General features: G+C 35.6%; 1 protein-coding gene across 1 annotated transcript in view; it reads right to left on the bottom strand.

Moving 5' to 3' along the window:
• Positions 1-27,414, bottom strand: part of LOC115212161 (myotubularin-related protein 13) — a gene marked incomplete at its 5' end in the record, with an annotated part of 221,051 nt that overhangs the window by 9,308 nt on the left and 184,329 nt on the right. Inside the window, 10 exons of the mRNA XM_029781000.2 lie at positions 24-155; positions 1,105-1,238; positions 1,512-1,688; positions 5,241-5,547; positions 7,055-7,285; positions 15,629-15,937; positions 16,704-16,889; positions 20,137-20,241; positions 21,267-21,443; positions 21,569-21,747. Coding sequence (XP_029636860.2) covers positions 24-155; positions 1,105-1,238; positions 1,512-1,688; positions 5,241-5,547; positions 7,055-7,285; positions 15,629-15,937; positions 16,704-16,889; positions 20,137-20,241; positions 21,267-21,443; positions 21,569-21,747 — 1,937 coding nt within the window. The remainder of the gene's footprint in view (positions 1-23; positions 156-1,104; positions 1,239-1,511; positions 1,689-5,240; positions 5,548-7,054; positions 7,286-15,628; positions 15,938-16,703; positions 16,890-20,136; positions 20,242-21,266; positions 21,444-21,568; positions 21,748-27,414) is intronic.

Below are 27,414 nucleotides of genomic sequence, written 5' to 3'. Positions count from 1 at the left end.
GACAATGTTAAATGTAGCCTTACCTCAAAGCAGCCATTTTCATCAGATTTCTTTGGTGCACCTTGGACATTTTTGATAGGCTGAACAGAGACCACTTCACCCAGGTCTATATAGCCCTTACAACTGGAATCTTCCATAGCATCATAGTAACGCAACTGGTTGAGAAAAAGCAGAAAAATATAAGGTGAATACTTCAAATATGGTTAATTTTTTACATTAACAACATCACTGATATAATAAACAAACTCCATATGCTTTATGCACACCAAAACCATATCCATAGGCTTGTTATAGGAAATATCCATAAGACTTGTTATAAGCAACATCCATATGCCTTGTTATAGGCAATAAGTAAAGGGCTCAAGGATCTTTTAATTCAAAAGCAGAAGGTAGTGGATGAAGAAGGTATATGCATCGTTCTATTTGAATTTGTGTTGAATGTAAAGTTTAGTAAATATAACGAGATTGGATTTTCAGAGGAATAGATATCTTGAAGAGGATGAGGCAAAATATTTGGAAAGAGAGATTGAGGAGTGATGGGATGCAGTTGAAGTGGAGTACATTGTTAGAATATTCAGTGGAGCAGTAGGAGTTGCAGATGAGGCAGGAAAAGATTAGAGCAAAATGGTAGAGCTGAGTTTGAAGAATATTCATGAGTGAAGGCCCTCCTCTAACACAGATGTCGAGAATAGGATCCTATCATATGAACAGTATTTTAGTGCTGGAGTAGTTTTGTTTCATAAACTGGAATGACAGTTTAGAGCTGCTCAATAAATCTAACTTTATGATGGTACTGAAGCCATGTCAAGAATATGGGAAGTTTGAGAAGTAAAAGGAGAGGATGGTGGTGGGCTGGGTTTGGGCACAGGCAAGAACACAATATTGTGAGTTTGCAACCAGTACCAAGTTATATTTTGATGCTGTTACATCTTCAGTGCAGTAAATTTTTTAAAATGTTTCATTGTAACATAACCAACCTTAATTAGTAATTTACCACATGAAGTTTGATTTAGTTAGGGAGGTGAACGTAGAAATATATTATTAATTTTAATAGTTTTTAAAATCAAAAATAACTTGTGTAAAAATAAAGGAAAATGAGCTGACCTGATGTTTCATGGAGTCAAGTACAAACCAGCGCTGCTTCCAGCCTTTGAGGAGAGCGCCTCTCTTGTAGAGGTATCCTTCATGGGTACGATGTTCTCCTGAGAAATGGTCATACATCTGGCAGCTTCCAGTGCCTACCAAAAGAATTCAATAACATTAATGAAATGTCATTAAGGGCAGAAATAATGAAAAAAGAGAAATATGGAAAGTACTAAGAGGCACAACATCTCACTACTGACATGCATGTGTTTATATGTGCCAAAAGTGGGAAGTAGTCAAATATGGGATTTATTTGGAAATAATTATCAGAATCCACTTCCAGTTTAAAAATGTAAAATGTGAAGAAGAGACAATAATGCCTGTAATTTTATAAACTGCCCTAGTTTCACACAAACAGTGATACTTACCTCCAGATACGGAACTAGCTTCTGAGCCTCCAGTCTTTGAAATACTTGAGCTACTAGCACTAGTATCAGGGACAGCTTTTAACCGTTTACAGTTCTTTGGTACGTGAGGCATACATTTCTCATGGCAGTTGTAACCACAGTTGACACAATGCATGCCTGGAAAGAGAGATTTCCCATCTAATACATCATTAATACAAAAAAGTAACAATGAGATACTACTGCCTGCTACCAGGTATGTCAATGTGTATGTGTAAATATGTGTGTATGAAGTTGGGTGGATGTATATACATATTTAAGAAAAAAACATAGAAATAAGTGAATTATAAAAATAATGCTCAACCACCAACATAAAACTAGAAATAAGTATTTAATAAGTAGGCAACCCTACCTGCTTTTTCCATCATATTCTATGCATGTGAATGTACTGAAAATATTAACCAATTAAGATATATGCACACACACACATACACACAGGCCTTAAAATTACAGTAGCTACTAATTTGTGTTGATTATTTAGATGTTTCCCTAGATCTGAACTCCTCGTGGTATAAGCCTTTCCATAAGCCTAATGAGAAACTTGCATATATACATAAAGTCTTGTCACCCTCCTGTAATATTTAAAAATCTGTTACTGATAGAAATATCAGTAACAAAATGTTTAACCTCACTACTTCTAAAGAAATGTTTGCAAAAGCAGTCCCCTACTATAACGATTGCCCTAGCTAATAGTGGCTTCAAAGATAAATTAATATATAACCCCTCTAATATTAATCAGAATAATAATAGATCTAGTGGCATCAAAGATAAAGTAATACATAACCCCTCTAATATTAATCAGAATAATAATAACAAGGGACCTAAAAATTATTTGGTTTGCTCCTCCCTTTTCCCTTAGTATCAAAACTAACATAGGTAAAAGATACCTGTCTCTCCTAGACAAACACTTTCCAGCAACTTATAGATACAGGAAAATATTTAATAGGCATTCTGTGAAATTATCATATAGCTGCTGCCCCAATATGATGAGTATCATTACACACAGTCAATACCAAGAGCCTAAATCCAGTTGTAACGTATGGAGTTTGAAAGATAATGAAACACCATGTGACTAAGTGGAAAGTAGTTGAGAGAAATCCATACATAAATACATCAGCCACAGCAGCATGCATCTGTTACTCCCACAAAGGCATGCACACATACATGCATATTTACACACAACTACACTAACATACATCACACCCACACACATAAATATATCTTACACACTAGAACACTTGCGCACAACAAATGCATATATATGCACATATACATTAACACACACATGCCCATATACACTCTTTCAGACATGCACACATGCACATTCAGACATATGTTCATGCACAAATGCAAGAATGTACATACTTACATACATACATCTACACTTACTCACATATGCACACCCATACAACCAACAACACATCCACTAAACATATTCATACATTTTGTATATAATGTGTGTGCGCACACACACACACACACAAACACATACATTTACTGGTCTTACTTCTACAACACCCAGGCATATAGTGAAAGGAAGCATGGGGTAGATATGGTGTTTTTACACCTTTTACCATTGTAGCAATATTGATATCCTCACTGTTTGAGAAAAACATTAGGAATGATCTCGTTTGAGATTACAACCATCTTTGGTTAGTTTAACCCCATTGTGTCCACTGATCTGATTGGTTAGCATCTAGCGCGGTCTGTCTCTCTACTTATTTCGCACCAATGAGTAAACTGACCAATCACAGCCTTCGGATAGGATCTTTCAATTGAGCCATTTTCACTCCTTAAATAAGCTAGTATTTCCACTATTCATCGTCTTTCAGCTTTAGACCTTCTAAGGTCTAGTCGGAGACCACAGAGCTACTCAGCCATGTTCCAGTTCGAACGACAGACGACAGCCAGGCAACCATACTATGAAGATGCTATTGTATACCAGCGACAGACAGAATGTCATTACCAACGTCGTCTACATCTCCAAAGATTTCAACTTGTACACAACAACACAAATACACAGATTCCACACACGCTGTTTGTGTGAAACTATCACCACGGAAAAACAGTTGCAGTATATATATCTGAAAGAACAATCTATATCAAGAGAAACCTGCACAACAAGTGACTCAACTAGTCTCTGCTTCGAGACCCAAATCTTGTTATAGAACTTATTATCGTGTACCACATGAACTGGTAACTAACTCTATCTTAACTCAATATGCTGAGACTTCTCTTATGCTCTGTATTTCTGTTGTATTCGCATGCACCTTCTGTACCTTCTGTCGTGCACACGAACACACAGACACAAATACTATACGCATGCATTCATACCACAACACTACGCTAGTAATCCCAACTCACTTTGTACACTGTAAATAAAGTCTATCTTCTCTCTCAAGCAGTAGAACGGCTTGTCCTTCATTCATTTCAATTTGGCACTGTATAATATGTATTATGGCTTTTCTTATTATTATGTTAGGATGCGATCATGTGGTGTACTAAAGGAGACCTATGTCACCAACCTTTTTGCAGTTATACCAGTAATTATATAGGAGTACTTATTGTATCTGTTGACAGTTAGGTGAGCCATGAAGAACCCTAGTTATACCACTCCATCTCCACTCAAATAACAGCCAAATATTCTATGAATCACATTACACTGGCATCTAAAATGATGGCCAAATTGGATAATACATTTCTAAATATAATGTGTCAAAAGTAGGATGCTCATAGCTGGAATGCCCTTGATCATAGATCTACTCACATGATAAAAATCATTACCATTTTTTTTGAAAAGCAGACAATTTCTTGTAATCCCTGATTTGCTATAACAGCAATAAACTAATGACTAGACTAATCTTTTAATAAATTAGCTATTCCTGTCCCAACTCAGGTTCATCAATGCCAGTTATGTGTAGTTGGGACAAGTGCCAGGAATCAGTCTATCTTCAATCTATCCATTGAAGATTACAAAGAAATTTCAAGGAATAGTGTCTTTAAGAAGTATACTGTCATTAAAGAATTATCACATTTAAATAGTTTTATATGATAATTTAATTGGAGGTTTTATTTCATATTAAAACAAACCCTGCCTTTTAAACGGATTGTCTGTGAGTGTGTGTGTTTGTGCATACACATGTGTGAGTATGTGTGTCAGTGCAAGTCCCAATGTATGTGTGTGCTACATAAGCCAACAATGGAACCTTCATGTGGTTACTCAACTTGCTAGAAATAACAACCAAATTTTTTTATCATCTTTAAAAAGTAAAAACATAAGGACACTTTTAGCTATTGCAGTTCTAAAAATATTATGACTGAATGATCACAGCTGAACACTTTTTGATCTGGGGCTAAAGAAACAAACATTTTCATGGACTTTTCTCCATTGAAAAGGATATCAAGACACAAACTAAAACATTTAGCTATCCCCAGTAAAGAGACAAAACTGGCTATGATTCCCTTAAAGACTTGGAACCAGCATTGATTCTCTTAAAGATATAGAGCTAGCCATGTTTTTTTAAAGACACAGAGCCAGCTCTGATGCCCTAACCCTGAATCAATAACAATATGAATCTACCAATATTTCAATAGTAGAATTTGAAGTGAAAATATGTGAAAGCATTCAAGAAAAAATGTCTTTCAAAACATCTTTAAATGAAAGAAAATGAATGAAGTATCAAAATGACTTACCCCCTGTTTTTACAAGTCCCCAGAGAACATGAGAACAGTAATCACAATATGCTGGTGTTGTGTAGGACTGCTTCTCAAAGCGATGCTGTTGACTAAACATTTTGGCAGTTTCTCCCAGCAGTTTACCCTTCAACAGTATTTCAAGTGTTGAGCGTTTGTGTATTGACCTTCCATGCAACCGTACCAATTGTGTGTTAAAAGATGTCTGCCTGTGTAAAGATTCTCGGGTTGGTTGTTCCAATTTATCCCAGAGAACTTTCCATTTCTGTGGAAGATGGCCAAGTTCCGTTTCTAGTCGGTGGATTTCCTACACAAACCAAAAACAAAACAATTATTAAAACTTAATTGTATCTAACATTAGTCCATAACTATAAGCTCTGGAGGGAGGGGCAGGGTATTACTTGACAAAGTTGATGGGAGGAAACTGGAACTTAGTAGAATATACCAGTTTTGTCAACCTCAGAAGGATGGGAAGGGAAAATGCTCCTGGTGAGATCTGAATTCACAATAATACTGTAATCATCTTTGGGTACCTACAAAAGTTTAGGCTTATAGGTGAGAAGAGGTTATGATAGTCAATCTTTTTCTAATAACATTAAGTTTACCATTTATCAAACCATGATTAAGCAGATTGTTTTCTAAATCTTATTATTATTATTATTATTATTATTATTATTATACTAGTGGCTTTGAAAAATTAAATTAAAAATGAATGTCACACTTTCATCTTTCTAAAATTGTCACAATTTGAAATTTGGAGATCATAAAATTCAACCCATTATACTCATTAATTAAGGTTCATCTGACTTAGTACCTCTGACTTAGTACCTTTATATGACTTAGTACCTTCAATTACAGTTCATCTATTTCAGCCTCTTATATTAACTAATATCAGCTTATTCAGTATTTCATGCATATTCATTAATTAAAGTTCACCTAACTTAGTCTGTTAGTTATATTCACTAATTAATGTCCATCTAACCTTATATATTAATGTCCACCTATCAGTTACATGGTTAAAGCAAATACTATCCTTTAGTGATCACCACCACCACCATTTGAGAGTTAGATTAGTTCAGTGAAAGTTTCTCAATTTTTATCCTATGACAAAAACTGTTATCTTCCACTGGTAAACGACAAAATGTCATTTGCTACCTCCACCCTTCCCACCACACCTGACGACAGAACAGGTAAATAAAAAACAACAGAGGAAGAGGTAGGGTGAACAAAACCCAGTCAGTTTTGACTGGTGCCTAGTTTGGTATTTTGCAGTGACAACATCAAATCTTCTCACATCATTGAATGAATATATGATTTGTGTAAAAGAGAGATGAAGTCAATGAAATTAGCCTAATATATTAGTAGTTTTTATTGACTCTGGGAATATAAAGTATGATGGATTCGAGCATTGGGCCTCATGGAGGCAGCAACAAAGGACCAAGACCTTCAGTGATATACCATGCTTGAGAAGATCTGTCAAGCCAAGTGAGATCATAGGCATGACCAATACTGGTGTCACATCAATGGCACCCATGCTAGTGACATAAAAATCATCTACTACATTCTTGGAGTGGTTGGCATTAGGAAGAGCATCTAGCCATAGAAACCATGCCAAATCAGATTGGAACCCAGTGCAGCTCTCCAGCTTACCAGTTTTCAGTCAAACCATCCAACTCATGGCAGCATGGAAAGTGGATGTTAAATGATGATGATGATGTCCCCAAACTCAATGCATTAAAACTGATATTCTGGCAAACTCTGCCACTTTTGTTGTTCAAAATAAAATATTTTATATTGGAAACTAAAGAACTTACTTGAAATTCCCAAGAGAAGAAATTAGGCTCCTGTACTAAAATATTGTCATAGCAACCATTAATAATTTTACGGCGTCGGTGTGGAATCAAATCTGCATCTTGCTCATTGTCATTTGGTCGCATTTCTCGTCCCATGATTTCAATATCATAAGATGGGCCATGGGCAAGGTCTTCATTTAGGAAATAATTCCAGATCACCAAATTTTGGAGGTTTGAATAGGGACGCAAAACCTGTAAAGGGAGAATCAATGAATGAATCAATCAAACACTTCAACTTGGACAATGGGGACCTAAAGTCTGACATTGCAAATATTAAACAGTAAACAGTATCAATTTCTTTAACAGGGTAACAGAACAATTTTGGTAAAGGAGAGAGTAATGGATCAAACAAATAATATAAATGGTACAATTTTATAAAGCAGCCAACCTAATGAAAATCCTAGTTAACTCTAGTTGGATTTGAACTTTGAACATAGAGAAACACCACTAAATACAGCAAACTATTTGTGTTTGACGGTAACATTGCAAACCACCAAATAAACAACAGTAATGTAGTGAAGATTCACCAAAGATATATGAGATTTATTTGACATCAATATTGTTGAAATATAACAAAGTTTATAGAGAAAGAGTAGATTAAAAATTAGATTTCATTTAGTAGTTGTGATTATTAAGTAAAACAGTGTTTTGAGGAAAACATTTTAAAGGTTGCCTTCTTAAATTACAGAACTTTATATTAATTAAATATCTAATTAGCTTGTGATGTATTACTGTTAAAAAGATTTAAAAGTTTTAGACTGTTTTCACTTCATTGGAAAAACATTTGGAATTTCTGTAATATATACAGATAGATAGATAGATTAAATAATTGACAGTATTAGATTGAAGCTGTTCTGATTTTGGTGCAAAACAATTCAGCAATTCAGCACACTGGCAGACTTCAACGTGACAAGCTGAATTTTTTCACTTATTAAAATTTGAAGAGAGTTAAAGCTTTTTGCCAGAACTTGAAATCATGATACAAGTGTATCCAAATGCCAAACTATATAGCATTAAGTTTACTCATTCACCCGACTACTGTTATTATCTGTTGAATTTTTCAGTGTCATTGGTTTTATCTCCACTTTCTAGCAGGTAGGTGCCTCGTATGACCTTATGATAAATATATACTCTTTACTCTTTTACTTGTTTCATTCATTTGACTGCGGCCATGCTGGAGCACCGCCTTTAATCGAGCAACTCAACCCCAGGACTTATTCTTTTGTAAGCCCAGTACTTATCCTATCGGTCTCTTTTGCCGAACCGCTAAGTAACGGGGACATAAACACACCAGCATTGGTTGTCAAGCAATGCTAGGGGGACAAACACAGACACACAAACACGCATATATATATACATATATACGACAGGCTTCTTTCAGTTTCCGTCTACCAAATTCACTCACAAGGCTTTGGTCGGCCCGAGGCTATAGTAGAAGACACTTGTCCAAGGTGCCACGCAGTGGGACTGAACCCGGAACCATGTGGTTGGTAAACAAGCTACTTACCACACAGCCACTCCTGCGCCTATATATATATTACATTTATATATTTGTTTTGCAAGGTTTTTGATGTGTAATTGTGCATTGAAACAGATGTTGTTGTATTTAGGAATGGTCATTTTGCCAGTTTAGCATGAACAAAATAAAAATATACAAAAACAAATTACATGAACGTATATAAACAGGAGATACAAATATTACAGGCACCCCCCCACACACACACTAACTAAACATAGACACATATAGAGGTATACGCATGCGCAAATGAAGACACATACAATAGGAATACAAAATACAAAATGGCTGACCGTTAGTAAGGAGAGACACACAAATAAGTAAGAAGAAAGCAAAGGACCACTGATGAGGTCACAGAAGTGTGACGAAAGAACTTTGACCAAAATAAGATTAAGATTAATGTAAAAAATAAATAATGCTGAAGCAAAGTAACACCAAATATATAGTGCATGTGTTTTTATTGGCTAAACTGGCAAAATGACCATTCCTAAATACAACAACATATATATATATATATATATATAAACAATTGCAGCAAGGAAAGGTGTTTATAAGCCATTTAAGAAACACACAAAAACTGTTAGATTCACTTCAACATTTAAATTTAATTTGCCAAAATATTTTCATCGCTTTGAGGCCACAACCTGTTCACTGACAAAATTCTGTACAGCACAGAATTTTGTCAGTGAACAGGTCGCAGTCTCAAAGTGACGAAAATATTTTGGTAAATTAAATCTAAATGTTGAAGTGAATCTAACGGCTTTTGTGAGTTTCTTAAATGGCTTATAAATACCTTCCATGCTGCAATTGTTTTCGTTCCAGCACATGATCTCAGATCAGGTCACTTGCTATGCAAGTACATCTCTGTAATAAATATATATATATATATATATATATATATATATATATATATATAAGAAAATAGTAAAGAGTGAAAAAACGACAGAAGGCTTAAATGTTAAAAAATATATATATTTGCGTCAAAATGTCTGGAGAATATTGGAAAAATTTTTTTCCCTCCTTAAAATGACATAATTTTATGATTTTTAAAGAAATACCGGTTTCGCAGTTAGCTCTTCAAATTTCTTGTGACTTAATATTTATTTTTAATAACGTAATCCTTGTATTTTTGCTACGGAGAGTTCTAAATAAGGGAAAGTAGTGAGTGATTTCTTCCGGTGTAAGGGAGATAATCGCTTAAAAAAATTTTTTTCCTTTAGTGTGAATTTCTCTGTATTATTGAGTTCGAATAGTTGAGTCTGGGTTTGTACTTTTCAATGAAGAATGTTTCCTTATTTAGTCTAATTTGTGATGATGATCCGAAAGCACATTGGTAAAATGGAAAGATTAAAAATTGTGGTTGTAGTTGCTTTGCGCATTTCTCAATGTGCTCACTAAAAGGTATCATTCTATATTCTGGGAATGCAATCTGTTGTTGATGCAGTGTGCATCTACGTCTGAGTGATAGTCCCGTGGACCCCACGTAGTCTTGGTGGCAGCCCGAGCATTTAATGACATAAATTATGTTTTCAGAGGCACAAGTAAAGTTAGATTTGATCTTGAATTTCTGTCCCTCTTTAAAGAAGAATTCTGATCCTTCCAATAGGTTAGGACATGTTGCACAGTTCGATCTACCACATTTTTTTACTTTTGCATCCGTAATTTTAGAAGACAATTTTGCCTTTGTGAGAATCTTTTTAAGTGATTTAGGCTGTTTGTAGCTTTTAATGATTTGGTGTATGTTTAGAATTTCCTTTAATTTGGGGTTTTTATGAGGTTTTTTAGTTCATGCCACCCAAGACACACTAAAACAAACATCCCCTTCAACCTTGCAAGAAGGATATGCACAATAGTGTCAGAACAAAATACCAGGAACTTCAGACTGCAAGAACTCAAAAACACCTTAATTGACAGACATTACCCAACTCAACTCATAGAGGATGGGATCAGACGTGCAACAGAAATCAACATAGAAACTTTAAGAAAAGTTCAACACAACAACACACCTTCCTCGAAAATACTACCTTACATATCTACATACAACCCCAGAAACAAAGAAGCTTTCACCATCATCACCCAGAATTTACCAATACTTCATAAAAACCCCAAATTAAAGGAAATTCTAAACATACACCAAATCATTAAAAGCTACAAACAGCCTAAATCACTTAAAAAGATTCTCACAAAGGCAAAATTGTCTTCTAAAATTACGGATGCAAAAGTAAAAAAATGTGGTAGATCGAACTGTGCAACATGTCCTAACCTATTGGAAGGATCAGAATTCTTCTTTAAAGAGGGACAGAAATTCAAGATCAAATCTAACTTTACTTGTGCCTCTGAAAACATAATTTATGTCATTAAATGCTCGGGCTGCCACCAAGACTACGTGGGGTCCACGGGACTATCACTCAGACGTAGATGCACACTGCATCAACAACAGATTGCATTCCCAGAATATAGAATGATACCTTTTAGTGAGCACATTGAGAAATGCGCAAAGCAACTACAACCACAATTTTTAATCTTTCCATTTTACCAATGTGCTTTCGGATCATCATCACAAATTAGACTAAATAAGGAAATATTCTTCATTGAAAAGTACAAACCCAGACTCAACTATTTGAACTCAATAATACAGAGAAATTCACACTAAAGGAAAAAAATTTTTTTAAGCGATTATCTCCCTTACACCGGAAGAAATCACTCACTACTTTCCCTTATTTAGAACTCTCCGTAGCAAAAATACAGGGATTATGTTATTAAAAATAAACATTAAGTCACAAGAAATTTGAAGAGCTAACTGCGAAACCGGTATTTCTTTAAAAATCATAAAATTATGTCATTTTAAGGAGGGAAAAAATTTTTTCCAATATTCTCCAGACATTTTGACGCAAATATATATATTTTTTAACATTTAAGCCTTCTGTCGTTTTTTCACTCTTTACTATTTTCTTATATATTCACCCACGTGCTTTACCAAACAAACTTTCTTATCTATATATATATATATAATATATATATATATATATATATATATATATGCATACATACTCTTTTTTACTCTTTTACTTGTTTCAGTCATTTGACTGCAGCCATGCTGGAGCACTGCCTTTAGATAGCAAATCAACCCCAGGACTTATTCTTTGTAAGCCTAGTACTTATTCTATCGGTCTCTTTTGCCAAACAGCTAAGTTATTGGGGCGTAAACACATCAACATCGGTTGTCAAGCGATATTGGGGGGGGGACAAACACAGACACACAGACATATACACGCACACATACATACATACATATATATATATACACACATATATACAACGGGCTTCTTTCGGTTTCCATCTACCAAATCCACTCACAAGGCTTTGGCCGATGCAAGGCTATAGTAGAAGACACTTGCCCAAGGTGCCATGCGGTGGGAATGAACCTGGAACCATGTGGTTGGTAAGCAATCTACTTACCACACATCATTTCAACATCTATTTTTCTGTGCTTGCATGGTTTGCACAAAATTTAGTAAGTCAGATTTTCTACAACCATATGCCTTTCCTGTTACCAACTGTCACCAGTTTCCTAGCAGTGTAATATTTCCCTGCGGCCAGTTTTTCACAGAATATAGGAAATGAATAACACTGCTTGTATGACAATGATTTTCGTTTTCAGCTATCACATGATGTCAAAACAAGGAAACATAGACACACACACACACACACCTGTACACACATACATATACAATGGGCACCCTTCAGTTTTGTCCACTAAATCCATTCATAAGGCTTTGGTTAGCCCATGGCTATAGCAGATGTCCAATGCACAACAAAGTGAGACTGAACCCAAAATCAAGTAGTTGGGAAGCAAACATCTAATCCACACTGCCATGCCTCATCTATCATATTACATTTTGCACTCAGTGACTCCAAAAAGAAAGAGGCATAGAGGTGCTACTATGAAATACTATGCTACTATTAAATGTGAAGAATGAATGAGAAAAAGAGAATCTCCCCTGTGTGAACCCAACATTGGGACCTGCTATAGGCATTGACAGCAGTATAATAGATAAGGCAATTAAGGATATGAAGACAGAGAAAGCCCCTGATCCATCAGGAATCACTGCTGAGATGCTTAAAATATCTGGTGGAGTGGGATATGGTTTAGTCACCCAAATAATTAATCAGCTTAACCAGGAAGGTGATATCCCCAATGACTGATGCAGCAGCATTATAGTCAACTGTTACAAGAGTAATGGAGATGTAACTACAGAGACATCAAATTGCTAGACCAGGTCATGAAAGATATAGAAAAAATTATATAGAAAGTGTTATAGGAACAGAATCAGATTAGATGAAATGCAGTTAGGCTTTGTGTTGAGAAGCACTATTGACACTATAGTCAGACAAGTGCAGGAGAAGTATTTGGCTAACCATTGTACTTGATATTTCGTTTTTGGATTTGGTTTGCAAGATTCTTTATGAGTTCATGTGTTGAAGTATAATAAGGCACAAAAAGAAAATGACTCTCCCCAGACACAACAGATTGTACTTGATGTTTGTTGACTTAGAGAAAGCCTTTGATAGAGTACTCCACTTACTTATATCGTGGGCTCTGAGAAAGCTAGGGGTAGAGAAGTGGCTTGTGAAAGCCAGCCATACAAGCCATGTACAGAAGTTCTGACAGTAAGGTGATAGTTAACAACATGTATAGTAATTATTTTAGTGTACAGATAGGCATTCATCAGGGTTCAGTTCTCAGCCACATCCTATTCATCATCATCTTCCAGACCATAACAGAGGAATTCAAAACTGGCTGCCCCTGGAAACAGCTGTATGCTTATGATCTTGCTCTTATAGCGGATTCTGCAACAGAACTAGAAAAGAAACTCCAGGTGTGGAAGCAAAACTTAGAATCAAAGGGCTGTAAGGTTAACTTAAAACCTGCAGTTCTAGTAAGCAAGAAAATGGACAAGACCCTTCCTCCATCAGGTAAATGGCCCTGTTTGACATGTAGGAACTGTGTAGGCAGGAATTCTGTACAATGTACCCAGTGCAAGCTACAGACAAACAAGTGCAGTCAAATAATAGGAAGGTTATAAGGTAGTGTTTAAATGTGGAAGATGCACAGAAGCCATAAAAACCACAGACTCAGGAAATTGAGTTTCTTAAATACCCGAGAGGCTCTTTAGAAGTAGTGAATGATTTTTGCTACCTAATTAGCTGTGGGGGAGAATGCATGGAAAGTGTAATCACTGGAATGAGAATAGGATGGAGAAAATCCAGAGAGCTTTTACCTCTGTTGGCAACCAAAGTCTCTCTTTCTCTCTCTGAGCGAAAGAAAGATTATGTGCTGTATACAAACAGCAATGCCACATGGTAGTGAGACAAGGGCTCTGAATGCAGAAGACATGCGAAGACTAGAGAGGATTGAAGCTAGTATGTTCTACTGGATATGCAATGTCAGTGTGCATGTGTGACAGAGATCTGTGCAAGAGAGAAGACTGTGCTGGTTTGATTGGTGACTGGTAAATTCCACTGTGTGAAACTCCACCACAGTATATTCCAACATGGTAAATTTCACCATAAGTGAAATTATTATTATTATTATTATTATATGGGTTATGATATGGAAATAAAAAAAGAATGCATAAAAATAATATCGATAATGTCAGTGAATACAAAAAATACAAGGGAGAAAAAATAATTAAGGAACAATCATACAAAAACAATCATAAAGAAATACTTTAAACACCTGAATGAGGAAACAATATCAAAAAGAGATTCATTGAAATTTATAAAACAAAGCAAATACTCAATGACAGATAAAAATATTATACAGTATTTACAAGACAGAAACAACTACTATGGAAGAAAAATAGCATGCAGAGATTGTAAGAAACAAAGGAAATATCGAATATATGGCAATACAATGTGGAAAAATAGCACACGCAAAATATAAAGAGAGACACAAGGAGATAACCAAGATAATATTTGTGAACCTACTACAGCAATATAACATACCAAAAAAAAAAAAAACCAGAAAATCAGAAACATGCAAATAGAAAAGGTAACAGCAAATGAAAAGGTTAAGATGTTAGTAGATAGCTCAGTAATAACACCAAACCATATAGAAAACAATAAACCTGACATTACAATATCTGACCATGAAAGAAAAGAAACAATAATAATCGAAATTGGAGTAACATCTGTCCATGGGTAGAATTTACCATGGTGGAATTTACCTATGGTGAAATTTACCTGGTGGTGGAATTTACCAGGGTGGAATTTACCAGAACCAGTTTCATCATGTGACATGTATGGATATAGAGAGTTGTATACAGAAGTGCTGATCACTTAAAGTGAATGAAACTTGTGGAAGAGGAAGACCCAGGAAAACATGGGATGAAGTATTGAAGGCATTGAGCCTTACAAAGGAGATGACAAAGGACCAAGATATCTGGTGCATTGCTGTACTCAAGAAGAACCATCCACCACAGCAGAATTGATACCAGTGCTGGTGCCACATAAAAAGTACCCAGTATGCTCAGTAAAGTGCTTGGCCTTAGGAAGGATACCCAGCCATAGAAACCATGCCAGAACAGACAATGGAGCCTGGTGTGCCCCTCACCATACCAGCTTGTCAAATTTGTCCAGTCTATGCCAGCATGGAAAACAGATGTTAAATGATGATGACGATGATATATATTATTTTATGCTTTAATCAGTTTGATCTCAGATCATCAAATGTGTTATTCCAGTATGTTTGCACAGTAATACCATACTAGATTTGAACCAGGAAACTATATTTATAAACTTTTAGCATTTTTATCTACTAGATCACAACCTAAACTGTAAAATAGTGTACGTAAATACAGACAGAAAGAGTGTACACAAGTACAGACAGAAATAATGTATATAATACAGACAAAAAGCCTAAGAAAATTTGCTTTGCCATAGAAGGTTCACTTTTTTTGTTTTTAATTAAAGCTAGTTTTTAATAAAAACATGAAAGAAAGGGCGAGTTAACTCACCACATCATAATCTGATGGACTGTACATGAAATTAAAGAAAACTGTGGAGCGTCGGTGATGTTTCTCAATGTAATCCCAGATAGATAAACCAATAACAGGAGTTGAAGAATGTTTAGGGGAGAACCCAGATTCTTCATCAGGGCCATCAACTTTTGGTGCCTTTTTTTCTTCCAACAGCCAACCAGCTTCCATCCTCTCAAATTCTGTGTCCATCATGAATGTTCGGAAACGGTTTGATACATAATGGTAGGCCATAAATTTCAGGAAATATTGGTTGTATTCAAAGGACAGTGGGAATTGACGGTGAATCTAAAAGAAAAATGAAAAACTATATACATCAGTATAAAAAGGAGGTGGAGGAAGGAGGCAAGGGAGAGGAAGAAGTGGAAAGACACAGGGGATGGAAGGGGATGGAGAGGAAGAGGAGTGGTGGTGGTAGCTGTACAGAGGTGAAGCACTACACACTTTTCCAAACCAAAGTTACATTCAAAAAAGCTTATGGTCACTAAGTTGAATTCCCCATCACTCCACATATTTCTTGTATCCTGGCAAAAACTTCACAGTAGACAAGGGAATCATTGGTCAATTCTCCATAACAACAGTTGACCACATGTTTCATGAATGTCTCTGATAAAATTGAACAAAGAGGACTACAAAATTCCATTCCATCCATCTTATTCCTATCCACCTCCTTCTTTCATAATTTTTTACATTCCTTTCAATAGCTTTCTGTAAAAGGTCTTCTATAACCAAACAACAACTCAAAACACTTTCAAAGAATCGATCAGTTCCAGCAATCCAGAATTCTACATTACTGGAATAAACAAATTTGTTTCTTGTGGTTAGAAACATGGCTATTCTAACAGTTATTATTTTCAATTAATAAAATATATAATTTATTGAAATATATTGCTGTAATGTTGATGGTTAAAAACTATTCTTATGCAACAACCTGACTGTAAATGCAATAAAACAAGGATATGTAGCAATGACATACATACAATAGCAAAACTATGAAGTATATCTACCTTAGTGGAATGATATCAGAGTTTTAGAGAAACAGATATAGTCTTACCTGATGTACAATATCTAAGAACTGTAGGAAGATAGCAGCAAAACCACTGGCTTGGTTGGCTGCTGTCTGGTTACTTCGGTGAGTAAACCGATGACCACAAGACAACCATTCTTTCTCAATAAGAGCCTTGAAACCTTCCAATGTCCGATAATATGGGTCTAGTAATATCTGAGCAACACTTACAATCTGAAAGGAGAAAAAAACATTAACTGTATGTATATATGGACACTTATATACCAACATATGTGGACTAGCATCTTCATCTTGGTTGCTATAGTGTAACAGTTTAGCTAATAAGCACAAGTTCAATCCTAGTAGCAGTCAAACAGTATAAATGTTCTGATTCAAGTGAAATGAATGCACTAGGAAGAGACTAATTAACAGAACAATAGTTAACAGAATAATTTCAGTAGAATAATTAAGAAGAAAATAATTAGAATAATCAACAAGAAAATACTTAACAGAGAAATAATAATAGAATATCCGTAGATAATGAAATGGATATGATGAACCCCAGTGGATTTAATAAGGGCTTTGGTCCCTTATTTTAAGAACATCACTAAATAGAGAGGAATCTGAAAAAGCCTACAGGGTACAATGACTGAAACATTATGCCTATAAAAACAAAGATGAAGACACTGGTCTGAATCCATCAGTCTATAATAATGAAACATGCATTCAGTTTAATGTATTCAGAAATAAAGATGCATACACAATGGTAGTTTCTGCCAACAAATTTCTAAAACCAAAATTTGGAACAGGCATTGTGCAATTAATTAATATGAACCCTTGTATTTAACTGGTGTTTACTTTATTCACCACCCCACATCATACAGATACATAAAAAAAGCAATGAACAAAATTATCTCCTTAGTGAATTTTGTACAGAATATAATTAATGTGTAATTAAATATTAGAGGTCATTAAATTAGATGATCTACTAATTTCACTATAAATTTTATATAAAAGATTGTGATATTTGGCAAATTGATGTCAATCTTTATATAATAAATCTGTGATAAAAGGCCTCCCAGCCATATTTTCAGACAGTTTACTATAGACATTTACTAAAGACATAGTTCTTTCTTTAATTTTAGAGATGAAATAATATGATTACAAGGTTTGTCTGCTACTTCTAGCAGGTTGAGTGATTATTTATAAGCTCTTTTTTCAGTTCACATTATATAAATACTCACATACAGAGATGAACTTGATACCCTCACATTTAAAGTCAGAGTCTTTATCAACAGAGCAATGCATGTAATATTTGAGAGATGTAAGTATTGTAAACAATTGACTTAATGAAGAGAGTGTCTACTTTATTTCTATTGGCCATGACTGATTACTACTACTACTGCTGTCTGTTAGTAGAAGGTTAAACAAACTCAGCTGCTATATCACAATCTTCCAAGTACATACAAGGACCAGTTGAAAAGTTCATAGGCTGATCAAGATACTTTCATGGAATGTGACCAAATAAGGTTTATTTTTCAACATAGTCTCCCTTGTGGTCCACACATTTCTCCCATCAGTGTTGCAGTGCTTAGATCCCATTAGTGAAGAATCTTTCATCCTGTTGATCAAAAAAGTTATCAGTAGCAAATATGATATCATCACTGTGATACTGGTTCCCAGTCAAGTGTCTTTTTATTTTATGTTGGGGAACAGATGAGAGTCAGATGGGGCCAAATCAGGAGAACAGGGAGAAGGATCAATCAGTTCAAAGCCACAGTCAGGCACAGCAGCTATTGAAAGCAAAGACTTGTGTGCTGGAGCATTGTCCTGATGAAACAAGACCCCTTTCATAAGTTTTCCTGAGTGTTTGGTCTTGATAGCCTTTCGTAACTGCCTCAGCAAGTTAGCACAGTACTCTTCATTGATGGTGTGGCTGTTTTGAAGATAAACACAATAAACACAATGCCTTTTACCATCACATTCCCTGCAGATGAAACAATCTTGGCCTTCTTTGGAACAGGTGAAGAGGGGTATTTCCACTGCATGGGTTGTCTCTTCATCCCTGGCTCAAAGTGATGAATCAACACTCATCCTGGGTTAGAAAACATTCAAAGAGACCAGCAGGGTCTGCCTTAAACAATGTCAGATTCTCTCATGAGGCAATCAGCCTGATGTGCTTTTGATCAGGTGTCAGATGATGCAGCAGCCACTAAGCAGTGCAGAATATTCTCAACTCTCTCATGGGATATGCTAACAGTATTGGATATTTGATTTATATTCAACCATCTGTCATCCATCACTATGTGGTGAAGACAATATTTTCTTTGGTGGTGATAGTTGTAAGACATCCAGACATTGGATCATCTTCAAGACCCTCCTAAATTCAGCTGCCCACTTTTGCAATGTTGATAAAGCTGGAGTGTCATCCCTGAATGAAGCAACCATATCAGCATGAATGTTATTGTGTGCTAAAGCCTCTTTCAGCTGGTACTTGATAACACTACAATGCCAAATTTTTCCAATTTTCAAGAGACGTCACTACTAATTACGTTTGAAACCTTCTTTGAACAGTCAGATGTCAGTTTAGCTGGAAAGAAACAATGTAGTTACTAATAAGGAGTGTTGAAATTGATGCTTACAAGGTTTCTGTGGGGATGAGCCAGAAGAAGTGGGCCATGACGTCAATGGTCAAGGGACTGACTGGAAGAGGAAGTGTGAGAAGGGAAGGGTGGGGGAGAAAGGACATGGGTCAGCCTCTTCTTGCCAGCCAAGGCACTGTGAACAGACATCAGGGAATTCACTCCTGGGTTGATAAGATAGCATCTGCTTATACTGGGTGACAGGGTAGGGCAGGATCGCTGGAGTGACTACTACTAGACAGGTACAGATGAGAGAGAAAGGTAGGTGAACCTCTTTTCATTTCCCATGCATGACAAGCTACTTCGGCAATAGTATACAGACGTCATTGTCACCTTGGTACATGATGGCAGTGAAGATAAGGATCAGCAGTAATATCATCAGACCTTCCTATGGTGAAGGTGATGTAGTAGCCTGGATTCAAAAGGTTGAAGTTGTGGCCAGGCTACAAGGAAGATGTAGCGAGCCTCATGGTGCTGTATTTGGAGAGGAGTGCACTGGCACTGTACCTCAAAATGAATGAAGAACAACTGAATGCAGTGAAGATTGAGCAGCACTTGAGAGAGGCTTATACAAATGGACAGGTGCAGATGAGAGAAGGTAGGTGAATATTTTTTCATTTCCCATGCATGACAGTTTCACAGTTCCAGCACCACTCCTTCATAGTCAACCAATGAACTTTTCAGCCCACTCTTGTAGAGTAGGTGAGGTGTTATTAATATAAATACCTGAGTACATCATCTTGGGTTACCAATTACATGAGTAGCTACAAAGGGTAGAACAGGTGTTATTATTATAATGAGGTGAGTACATAGTGCAAAACACTGAGTACATCACTTACCTGAGTAGTTACATCCCAACCATCTTCTAGACAAATTATCACTGAAGAACCCTGCACATCCAGGAGATCAACCACAGCACCAGCCAACTGCATCACATTTTGTACCTGTAATATCATGGAGTATAGTTATATATATATACACACATACACATATAAATACATATATACATACATACACAACGCTTTTTAAAAGTTTACAAAATTTACCTGAAACAGAATCTGTTTAACAATAGTAGATCTGAATACAGCATTAACAAAACTAACTGAAAATAATTATGCGCAGAGAAAAAAAAAAACTCATTTTCTTGTACAGATGGGAGACAACTTTATATAGGTTTTTAACTTATTCTGTCCTTAGCAGCAAAACATTGCCCCCCTTAAGTAACAATTGTTGCTAATATAAGTATAAGGCCAGCAATTTTGATAGGAAAGGATTCATCAGTTACATCAACCCCAGGATTAGACAGGTACTTTATCAAGCCTCTAAAAAGATGAAAGACAAAGTGATGCAAAGGAGGAACTTAGCTCAGTTTAGCCTGTCAAGAGCCATCACTAAGCACTGCTAGACATTTCATCTGCTGTTCTAACAATTCTACCAGTGTACCATCTTGCTCCAAAACAATGAATCATTTAAATGATCATAACCATAGTATTTATCAAGCACTACATATCAAACCTCTAAGTGAGGGGTATGAAGAAATACAATGACAGTGAAAAAAGAAATAAAATCATTTAGGGACACTGACCAAATTGAAAAATAAAAGTTAATTGATAAATTACAAATGAACCACCAATTACAAATAAATACCATTGTTATTCTCAAATGTTTAAATAATTAAATACATCATATATTTAGTAATCCAGTTTATTATTGGGATAAAATTGGATTAGAAATAGCTTAAAACCTCTCAACAATTGGCTACAGATGAACCTGTAAATGAAAAATCTTTTATTTCTATTTTTAAGGAGGAGGAAATAGGAGTCTATGATGCTCATACTTTTCCCGAAGACATTAAGGCATGTAAAAGGACTCAAAACCAAGATTGCTAGGACACAGGTGAACTCTGTGGTACTCATCATCAACAAAAAACTGTTTAAAATATATAGACTGAAGGTACTATTAATTCTACCTGTAAAAGCCACTCAGAATCTTCAACTCCTTTGTAGAGAGTGTGCTCAGGACTGGACGGTGGGGCACTAGGAACACAAGCTTTCATCAACTTCTTGAAGCTTGCTTTGATATGTCGTACTTCAAAGAAATCGACAGGAATGAAATCACACTGACGAAAAGAATCAACTTTGATGCCCTGAAAATATGAAGAAATGGAACCATGACTAATGGCACATCATATAGTTCAAGGAACTACAAACATTTGAGGTAGTATGGCCACAGACAAAGGAGTTTAAAATGTATAAAGTTCAAAATACTTACCTTCATTTGTGCTTTTTCACCCAGTATATGCAAAGAAACTTTATGTAATCCTTGTACAGAACTATTAACAATGTCTCCCTTGGGATCCAAGCTGCCATTCTGACGTAAAGTTCGATTAGATTCAAGGCTTCCTGTTTGAAGTTTGGGTTTTTCTCGAAAACTACCAATCCGTCCCAATGCTGAAAGTGAAAGTACAACAGGATTAATATGAACTAAATAATTAATATGACCAGTAACATTAGCAATGCTGTGAAGAGAATGTTAGGAAAACAATACTAGATCTTACAGGTCAGTACTGAGTGTAAGGTGTGTGCACTTCATAAAACAGCTACATGGAGAGAGAGAGGGAGAGAGAGAGAAACAGACAGATAAATATTATGAGATGTTCTGAAAGTAGACATGATAAGATGGTCAACAAACAACAATCAATGCATTGTTGTGTGTTCATGGAAATCAAAGCAACAAATTAGTTGGATTAGAGTGACACCATTGATGATTTTCAAGTAATTTAGAATCTTATTGTCCTCTTATATTTACAATTGAACAAAGCCTTTCTCCCCATCTCTCTCTCTCTCTCACACACAATATTATGTCAACACTCGTCATTGCACATAAATGGAAGAAATACTTTTATCTTCCTGTCATATATCGCTGACTGAGGAGGAAGGATGGGAGATATAGAGGGATGGAGAGAGAAAGTGGGGTACTGTTACTTTAAACAGATTCTGTTTCTGTATCTGTGAAGAAACTGGCTGTTAAAATTATTGGCATTTTATATAAAAACATCATGTATGGAATCAATATACTAATTACAGCAAGATATATTGTCAAAGACTTTGACTATTTTGTGATGGTTGAAACAGTGGTTATAGAAATATACAGACTATCAGGAATAATAAGAGAGATGGTAAAGATTTGGCAGAGTATATAAATGCATTATATGAAAACATGCATATAAATTTAGACAACTGTATATATTCAAAGTGTATGTATTTATAAGAGAACAGACAGAATAGGTAACAGTATATATAAGAGATTGAGATAGTCATCAGTATTTCAATCTTCTGCAGTTGAAGTGAAATAACTGTAAAAAAACAAAAACAGACATGCATTGCGAGCAGCTGAAACTAGTCAAGATAGAAGGGCCATGCACCCATTGTAAGAGCTGTAAAGAATGGCAGCCTGTATGCAGTCATTTTATGAGTCTTTTTGAGAGAGAGAGAGAGAGAGAGAGAGAGAGAGAGAGGAGGGGGATAGAAAAAAGAGGGGTCTCTGCAAGCTAAGATTATGATACTGGTTGTATTATAGTAATTTGTGAAAGACTCCCTTGCCTATATTGATTCTGTTAGTCTAACTTTAAGGTTCAACATGCCAGGTGTAAGACTTATGAGCAGATTTCTTCAATTATTTATTCTATTTAAATTCGCTGTAGCTTTGTTGTGGTACCAGACACCAAATATCAAAACCAGTACTTCAATGATTTTTCTAAGAGAATATTCTCCCAACAGATACATCTAACACACTTATTTCAAAAACAACAAAGACCTGAGAGGAGTGGATGGTAGAACCAGACAGACGTGCCTAACAGTATTTCATTATATCCAGAGTTCAATATTATCCCAAATCTACTTTCAAGATTAATAAGTGTTGAGGGTTTATGTAAACCTCAGTACCCTATTTTTTTCTGGTTTAATTTACTTCAATCAGGAGATCAAGACTAATTCTATCTTTAAAGAAGCCAACTTCAAACCCTAACTACACATTGATATATGTTGTGTATTTGGCATTAAATCACTGCATTAAATCATGGATCTATGTGTCTTAGGTCTTGGAATTACTGTACAAATAATAAGTATAGTTAGGGTTTAAAGTTGGCTTCTTTAAAGATAGAATTACTTTTGTTCTCTTTATTGAAGTAAATTAACCCCCCTCCCCCCCAAAAAAGCCACCTCTTGTAGGTTGGTCATGTTAAAGTTCCCTAGAATATACGAAGATAATAGGGGTAATAAAATAGGGTCGGCTTCTACCCCACTCTCCACCCCCAAAGAAAACAGAAATTAGGTTTGTTTGGTACTTTACCACCTCATCACACAATTTTCTAATTAAGTGTGAACTTCTAGGATAACAATGAGAAAACATGCATTTGTATACACATGCATGCGTGCACACACAGACACTCACACAAAATAGTAGATAAGTTGACTCAAGCTGCATTCACAGTAAGCTCCCCATTTGGAATCAATTATCAGTTTATATAGTAATGATAATATATATATTTACGTGTGTGTGTGTGTGTGTGTGTGTGTGTGTGTGTGTGTGTGTGTGTGTGTGTATTGACTTCATTTCTTAACCTACTTCTAGGAGGGGCTCCTCTCCCTGAAACTCCAGATTTCATTTCTTACTTGTATTTATGCTTTTTTTTTGTTAGTAATGCTTTTCTGTGTGTGTTTGTGTTCATATATATATATATATATATATATATATATATATACATATCATCATCATCGTTTAACATCTGTCTTCCATGCATGCATGGGTAGGATGGTTGTCAGGAGCTGGCCAGGTAGAAGACTACCCCAGGCTACTGTGTCTATTTTAGCAGGGTATTTTACAGTTGGATGTCCTTCCTAACACCAACCACTCTGCAGAGTGGACTGAGAGCTTTTTACATGTCACCAGCACCAGTAGGGTCACCAAGTAACTTGCAAGACAAGGAATTTTGAGAGGGGAAGGGACATTAGAGGACAGGATCTTCTGCCTGATGATGAAAGGTTAGAGTGTGACTGAGAGACAGGGAGGCAGAAACAGGTGATGATGAATATATATATATATAACTGGAATTTACAAAAAAAAATAAAACAAAACAAAAAACGAAGACGGGTGTGTAAACAACAAACAGATGTATTAGTTTAATGCTCGGGAAGTGAGAAAGTCTTTTACATTTTGAGCCTACACTCTTCAACAGAAAGGAACACAGAAATAAACAGAGAGAAAATAAAAAAAGGTTTAGTGGCTAGTGATCAATCATACATGTAAATGCTTTCTCAGATAAAACTGCACTTCATTCAAGAAGCTCTGATGAAGTCAAAGGGTGATACATATGCATTCAACTATGAGTGCATTGCATTGTAAGTTAATGAAGTGCAAGACAATTTCTTATTCCCTTGTTATTTTAATTTCTTATTATTGCTCTGTCCTCCACTGATGCTTTTGTTCTGAAGTATGTGTATATTGAGTTCTAACACCAGGTTATTTGTATCACTATACCTAAGGGAAATAATAATTATATATATATATATATATGAATGCTCGTCCTACTACAAACCACTCCACTAATGATTAAATGTAGGTCCTGATGTCCAGCCATGCCAATTGAGTAATATAACTGTCTAACAACACAAAATGACAGAAGCAAGATTTCAAAACATTCTCAACCTTGTGCACCAATTAACTGTAGAACTTCAAGAAATTACCAGAACTAGTTAAGTTTAGCTGCAATTGTTTGCTACAGTGAAGATCAGCAGAAATAAGTCATATACAAAAATGGTATTGGTCAAAGTGGTAGTGTGTTGGGGGAGGGAATTTGGGGGAAGGGTGTTAGTTTTATTTGGAAAGTTTGTATTGTCTGTGTGAAAGAACTATGGGTGAGAGCTGAAAGGTAGACATGCCACAGAAGGCACACTTCTTCATTTGAGAGGGAAGAGAGTCAGAAGAACATATTGTTAAACCAACATAAATATATTAGAAAGAGAATAATAAAAATGTGTGGCCAAAATTAAAGCAAAAAAGCAGTTAAGTTAGTGGGGCATGAAAGAATCTTAAGAGTTTCCACAAGAATTTAGTGTGATTAGATTAGAGACAGAGTAGGTTGGCGAAAAATTGTTGACCACATTTTATAAACACATTTTTAACCAGCCAGAAAATCTTGACAATAGTTTTAACAAATTTAACAAAGGTAATTTCATTTTATTTAGTTCTCCTCCAATTTTGAAATAGTATTCTTGATCCAACAATCATTATCACCCATATTGTTTTACCATCATCTATCACACAACACTTTCCTCTAGCTGCTACTGTCTTGAGTCAAAAGTTTTGCAATATTTTGCTAAATTATTTGTTTTATTCAAGTTACATTAAAAACAGCCTAACATCCAAAGTAGAGGCCATCAAGTAGCATTGATATGAGTCCTTGTCTTTCAAGGCAAAGGACTCCTTCACTGAAGCTTCCACCTCTTCAACTGATGAAGTGTTACAAGCACAGGAAGTGAGCCATGGATCAGAACAAGTAATAAGCCAAGGGAGACACTTTTCCATAATCTTAATGTGCATAAGCAGTGGCCAAGTAAGGTCCAGCTTCCAGAACTTGTTGCCAAACATGGGTAATTTTAGACACAAGGTGATGCTAAGCCTCTAGTAGAATTAAGAGGGGATACTTCACTACAAGTTAATTCTAGACAGTCAATCCATCAATGCCAACCTGTATTCCAAACAACTGGAGCAGATGTATGCAAAAATACTCAGCATTGGTTAAAAGAAAGTGAACCCTTCAGCAAGACAATGCAAGACCTCACAGCCCTTAAACAACCCAGAATAAACAGCAGGAATTTGAGGGAATTGAACTACCACACCCAGCATATAGTCTGGATCTAGCTCCCTTAGATTATTACTTATTCCAATCTATGGCTAACTTCCAGTACTCGCGACACTTTATTAATCAAGGTGAGGTAGAAGATTCAGTAAATATGATACGGTATATGATACACATGCACAGACACACAAATATATAAAAATACAATGAGATAATATAATATTAAAATAATATATTACGATATATTAAATACATTATAATATAGGTGGCTATGGCAATTAAAACCAAAAAGGTAAAATTCATAAATAAGGGTGCAAGACAGCACTACAATTACTAGAAATAAGAGCTAAAATATATAACTCGAATGGCCACACAAAATCACCAACCTCATGAGATATACAGGGACTGCAAGTGGCAAGCCACATCTTTCTTTGGTGAAATAAACTCACCAAATACATATATATGAAGGCACATGGCTCAGTGGTTTACCCATATTGGGCTGTGTGCTGAGTTCTTGAGTAAGTCACTTTATTTCAGCTGAAGATATGAGTTATGATATTACTAGTGTCAAGCTGTATCAACCTTTGCCTTTCTCTCAGACAACATCAGTGGCATGGAAAGGAAAGACTGGTATGTATGGGTAACTGCTGGTCTTCCACAAACAATCTTGCCTGAACTTGGGACTTAGAAGAGAACTTTCTAGGTGCAATCTCATGGTCATTCACAGCTGAAGGGTATCTTTATATATATATATATATAATATATATATATATATATATATATATATACACACACACATGCATATATACATATATCTTTACACATATGCTATATATATTTAATGCTATATATCTAATAGATATCCAATGTTCTATATGTATATATACATATCCATATGCTATATATTCAACATACATGCTGTATACAAAAATCAGCTCACAATGGCCTCTCTAGTTCTGCACATCATGCAACTATGCTTAGCAAGGCCGGCCTTAAGCCAATTGGACCAATTGTTCCCAATTGGGCCCTGTGCCCAAGAGGGCCCCACACTCAAGGGGGCTACATCCTATACTACGACATTTCATAAAGGTGGTCTCCTTGAAGTTTTAAAAAATTTACATAAAAATGCTCCTTAAAAAAACATACTTTCTACACTTTAGCGACACAAGATACCAAAAGATAAACCCATTTAACCAAACTTCCTTGGGTTAAGCCTTGCTTGTATTTTTAGTGTAAGGGTCAATTGTATGTATGCATG

Source organism: Octopus sinensis, linkage group LG5, assembly GCF_006345805.1.
Source record: "Octopus sinensis linkage group LG5, ASM634580v1, whole genome shotgun sequence".
NCBI lineage: Eukaryota > Metazoa > Mollusca > Cephalopoda > Octopoda > Octopodidae > Octopus > Octopus sinensis.
This window is presented reverse-complemented; position numbering and strand designations above follow the sequence as displayed.